A 5,242-nucleotide genomic window follows, 5' to 3' on the forward strand; every position below is an offset into this window, starting at 1 on the left:
AGAAAATTAAACAATAGATTTGAACCAAGGTGAGGTAAGAAAATTAAACAATAGATTTGAACCAAAGTGAGGTAAGAAAATTAAACAATAGATATGAACCAAGGTGAGGTAAGAAAATTAAACAATAGCTTTGAACCAAAATGAAAATTAAACAATAGATTTGAACCAAAGTGAGGTAAGAAAATTAAACAATAGATTTGAACCAAAGTGAAAATTAAACAATAGATTTGAACCAAGGTGAGGTAAGAAAACTAAACAATAGATTTGAACCAAAGTGAGGTAAGAAAATTAAACAATAGATATAAACCAAGGTGAGGTAAGAAAATTAAACAATAGCTTTGAACCAAAATGAAAATTAAACAATAGATTTGAACCAAAGTGAAAATTAAACAATAGATTTGAACCAATATGAGGTAAGAAAATTAAACAATAGATTTGAACCAAAGTGAGGTAAGAAAATTAAACAATAGATATGAACCAAGGTGAAAATTAAACAATAGATTTGAACCAAGGTGAAAATTAAACAATAGATTTGAACCAAGGTGAGGTACGAAAATTAAACAATGAAATTGAACCAAAGTGAAAATTAAACAATAGATTTGAACCAAGGTGAGGTACGAAAATTAAACAATGAAATTGAACCAAAGTGAAGGTAAGTGAACCAAGGTGAGGTAATAAAATTAAACAATAGAATTGAACCAAAGTTCATTAAACAGTTGACTTACCTCTCACAACAGTTCATTAAACAGTTGACTTACCTCTCACAACAGTTCATTAAACAGTTGATTTACCCATTAGTTGAAACTACTACCTTCATTTAAAACTTTATGGTTTTAAGGAATGTTTGGTTGCTCATAATTTTCTCAATTCTTTGAATTTTTTCTCAATATAAGATATTCTGTTGGGGATATTTTCATGACACATGTGTTGCTGTTTTTTTTAATTTTTGTTATTCTTAAATGTTTAAAGTATAAAAACCAAAAACGATTTTTTTAAAACAGGTTTTCTGAACATTCTCTAGCCAAAACAATATTTCTTTGCTTGATAAGGAAAATCGAAAAATATTTTTATTAATTGATTGTTTATTGAGCACAAATTTATTGGTAAAGCGCTAGCATGTGCTAACCTATTGCAATAGAATATTCATTAAAAAATATATATTTCATGACGTACAGATAGAACTCCTTAAAGAAGCTGGCCAGTCAGAGCTGAAAGAATATCAAGAAAATGGAGATTTCGAGTTGAGTGACTTTTCAGCTACATCGACGGTTTTCCAGTATTCCTGTTGTGAAGAGTTCTACCCCGAGATCAGCTACAGACTGCGGCTGCGCCGTCGACCGCTGTACTACGTGTTTAACCTGATTCTGCCCTGTCTCCTAATAAACTCTATGGCCCTTCTTACTTTCTGCATGCCTTGCGAGTCTGGAGAGAAAGTTACCTTTAGCATGTGTACATTCCTAACCCTTATTCTATTCTTTGTGTTCGTAAGAGACATCTTACCACCGTCTCACAAAACCCCTCTAATTAGTAAGTACGGAAATAAAACTATTCTCCCTTTAGCTGTTTTAACTCACAGACCTTCTCTAATTAATACGTGAGGAAATAAAACTATTATAATAGTTTTATTTCCTCACGTATTAATCAGAGAAGGTCTGTGAGTTAAAATAGCTAAAGGGAGAATAGTTTTATTTCCTCACGTATTAATTAGAGAAGGTCTGTGAGTTAAAACAGCTAAAGGGAGAATACTTTTATTTCCTCACGTATTAATTAGAGAAGGTCTGTGAGTTAAAACAGCTAAAGGGATCCCTTTAGCTGTTTTAACTCACAAACTTTCCCTAATTAGTACGTTCGGAAATAAAACTATTCTCCCTTTAGCTGTTTTAACTCACAAACCTTCTCTAATTAATACGTTAGGAAATAAAACTATTCTCCCTTTAGCTGTTTTAACTCACAAACTTTCTCTAATTAATATGTTAGGAAATAAAACTATTATCCCTTTAGCTGTTTTAACTCACAAACTTTCCCTAATTAGTACGTTCGGAAATAAAACTATTATCCCTTTAGCTGTTTTAACTCACAAACTTATTTTCATCATGAATACTTTGTCTAAACAATCTATCAAAGAACAATTGAACGTTTCATTTCTGTTACTGTATGCTCATAGTTAACACGAAACGTTTATTTCAGGTTTGTACTACGTCGTCACTATCTGCCTGGTTGCTTCTGCTACTGTTTTTACCGTCTTTTCATTGAACATCCATCACCAAGGTCGTTTTGAGAAAGAAGTTCCACAATGTCTTCGAAACGTGATTTTGGGATGTCTTGCTAAGTTCATGTTTTGCAAGTGTTCTTCTAATGGCGAACATGATTCAGAAGTAAGCTGTTCGTATACATCTCTAGAGAAATACATTTTATTCGCTTTACATACATAAAATTTAGTATCGGCTAAGTGAATTTGTGTTCTATGAAAGTTTACATTAGAGCTAGTTCAGTTACTGTCCCGGATATTCTATGTATACTTAGATCACATGTTCTATGAACGTTTACATTAGAGCTAGTTCAGTTACTGTCCCGGATATTCTATGCATACTTAGATCACACATTCTATGAACGTTTACAGTAGAGCTGGTTCGGTTACTGTCCCGGATATTCTATGTATACTTAGATCACACATTCTATGAACGTTTACAGTAGGGCTGGTTCGGTTACTGTCCCGGATATTCTATGTATACTTAGATCACACATTCTATGAACGTTTACAGTAGAGCTGGTTCGGTTATTGTCCCGGATATTCTATGTATACTTAGATCACGCATTCTATGAACGTTTACAGTAGAGCTGGTTCGGTTACTGTCCCGGATATTCTATGTATACTTAGGTCACACATTCTATGAATGTTTACATTAGAGCTAGTTCAGTTACTGTCCCGGATATTCTATGTATACTTAGATCACACATTCTATGAACGTTTACAGTAGAGCTGGTTCAGTTACTGTCCCGGATATTCTATGTATACTTAGATCACACATTCTATGAAAGTTTACATTAGAGCTAGTACAGTTACTGTCCCGGATATTCTATGCATACTTAGATCACACATTCTATGAAAGTTTACAGTAGAGCTGGTTCGGTTACTGTCCCGGATATTCTATATATACTTAGATCACACATTCTAGACCCGTTTCAGTGATGTAAAGTCTGCATTAAATTACACTAACATCTTTCCTCATTTTCCAAACCTAACAAATTAAAAGAGCGATTGAGCTGAAAGATTAGAACCTAATGTTTATTTACTTCTCTTAGAATCAAAGTGATGAGAAAAAATCGAACCTCGAGCGCCAGTCATCAAACGAAGACAACAAGCTCGAATTTGGACACATTGAGCAGTACAACTTTTCGCCTCGACTTCGACAACGCAAGGAAATGACTGGAAGCTGCGAATTTTTCGCAGATGAACACAAAAAACAATATCTGAAGATTTTAGGGAAAATCTATGAAAGTATCGAAAGGAATGAGATGCGAATTTCTGAACAGACGAGAAGAGAAACCAACAAGAGTGAGTGGCACCAGGTGTCACTAGTGTGTGATAGGTTGTGGCTCGCGCTCTTCCTCATAGCATCAGCTGTGGGAACTTTACTGGTATTACTTTCTTCTCCGCACGTCCCTTAAAAACTCACTTTTTCTAAAAACGTGCACTCTTTGTATATATTGATGTTTACTTACACTTCTTTACAAATATTCTTACATAAAATGTCCGTTGTTGTTGTTGTTTTTTAAAGATCATCTCCTTTACTTCTTAGTAACAACTGTCCAATGTGGCAAAAAAAATCAAGTGTATGTTTCACACTCTGTTTTATACAACAGTGTTAGAAAAATTCCCCAAAATCTTGATTTGATTTTTCAATATAATGTTAGTTTTCACGTGTATGTTTCACACTATGTTTTACACAACAGTGTTAGGAAAATTCCCCCAAAATCAAATCAAATCAATATGAATGTTAATTTTCAAGTGTATGTTTCACACTCTGTTTTACACAACAGTCTTAGGAAAATTCCCCCAAAATCAAATCAATATAATGTTAGTTTTCCACTGTATGTTTCACACTCTGTTTTACACAACAGTCTTAACAAAATTCCCCCAAATCAAATCAAATCAATATTAGTTTTTAAATGTGTGTTTCTCAATCTGTTTTACACAACATTCTTTGGTCGGGTGTTGCCTAGATGTTAACGTGCAGGACTGTGAATCTGAGAGTCCATGGCTCGTGTCCTGCACTTTGGGGCCGTGGGGAACTTTTAGACTGAGTTGAAATCCTACTGTTCAAATGCAGAATTCTCAAACCAAATATCACAATCCTGATGGAGAAAGAATAGCAGTCGTTTGTTCTTAAATAAAATTAAATATTATGAAATGATGAAAGACATTAAAGTATAAATAATGTAAAATAGATTGTGTTCAATATTTAAAAAATGTGCGTCCATTAAAGCCTCATTTATTAAACGATAATATCAGTGTTACCAAGACTAATCCTACCAAAACTTTAAGGTTCCATTAAACGTGTCAATTTATATTCATTCCACTAACTTCTTTTGGTATGAGTTTATCATCTTTCATTATTGAAAATATTGTTATAAATATTACATTTCGTTGTTCTGTGGGTTAATGCCAAATAATTCTTTCATTATTGAAAATATTGTTATAAATATTACATTTCGTTGTTCTGTGGGTTAATGCCAAATAATTCTTTCATTATTGAAATATTGTTCTAAATATTACATTTCGTTGTTCTGTGGGTTAATGCCAAATAATTCTTGAATTTTGTAGACTGTTTACAAATAAAGACATAAACAATGTAATGATACTAGAACGATTAAAATTATTCTCTTTACAAATATAAACATAAACAACTGAATGCTACAAGAAAGATAAGAACTGTTTCTGTATGTATAAAGAAAATCAAATGCTACATTATGGTAGTAATTTAATTCGTTTAAAATTAAACACAAAAGTATATACAACTGAATGTTACAAAAGGGATGATAGCTGATTTGCTTAAAAAAAGACAAAAACATAAAAAACGTAATGCTACAGAAAGGCTTAAAACATTATTAATAAATAAAGACAAAGATACAAACAACGTAATGCTACAGAAAGGCTTAAAAACTTTATTAATAAATAAAGACAAAGATATAAACAACATAATGCTACAGAAAGGTTTAAAAATTTAATTATTAAATAAAG

At 32.3% G+C, this 5,242-nt stretch overlaps 1 protein-coding gene across 1 annotated transcript in view; it reads left to right on the top strand.

Annotated features, from left to right (window-relative positions):
- Window positions 1–3,881, top strand: part of LOC106477024 (neuronal acetylcholine receptor subunit alpha-9-like) — a 6,516-nt gene extending 2,635 nt beyond the window's left edge. Inside the window, exons 2-4 of the mRNA XM_013937631.2 lie at window positions 1,176–1,527; window positions 2,188–2,375; window positions 3,304–3,881. Of these exons, the coding sequence (XP_013793085.1) occupies window positions 1,176–1,527; window positions 2,188–2,375; window positions 3,304–3,669 (906 nt within the window). The 3' untranslated portion in view covers window positions 3,670–3,881. The remainder of the gene's footprint in view (window positions 1–1,175; window positions 1,528–2,187; window positions 2,376–3,303) is intronic.
- The last annotated feature ends 1,361 nt before the right edge of the window (window positions 3,882–5,242 follow it).

The sequence above is a fragment of the Limulus polyphemus genome, unplaced genomic scaffold, assembly GCF_000517525.1.
Source record: "Limulus polyphemus unplaced genomic scaffold, Limulus_polyphemus-2.1.2 Scaffold12571, whole genome shotgun sequence".
NCBI lineage: Eukaryota > Metazoa > Arthropoda > Merostomata > Xiphosura > Limulidae > Limulus > Limulus polyphemus.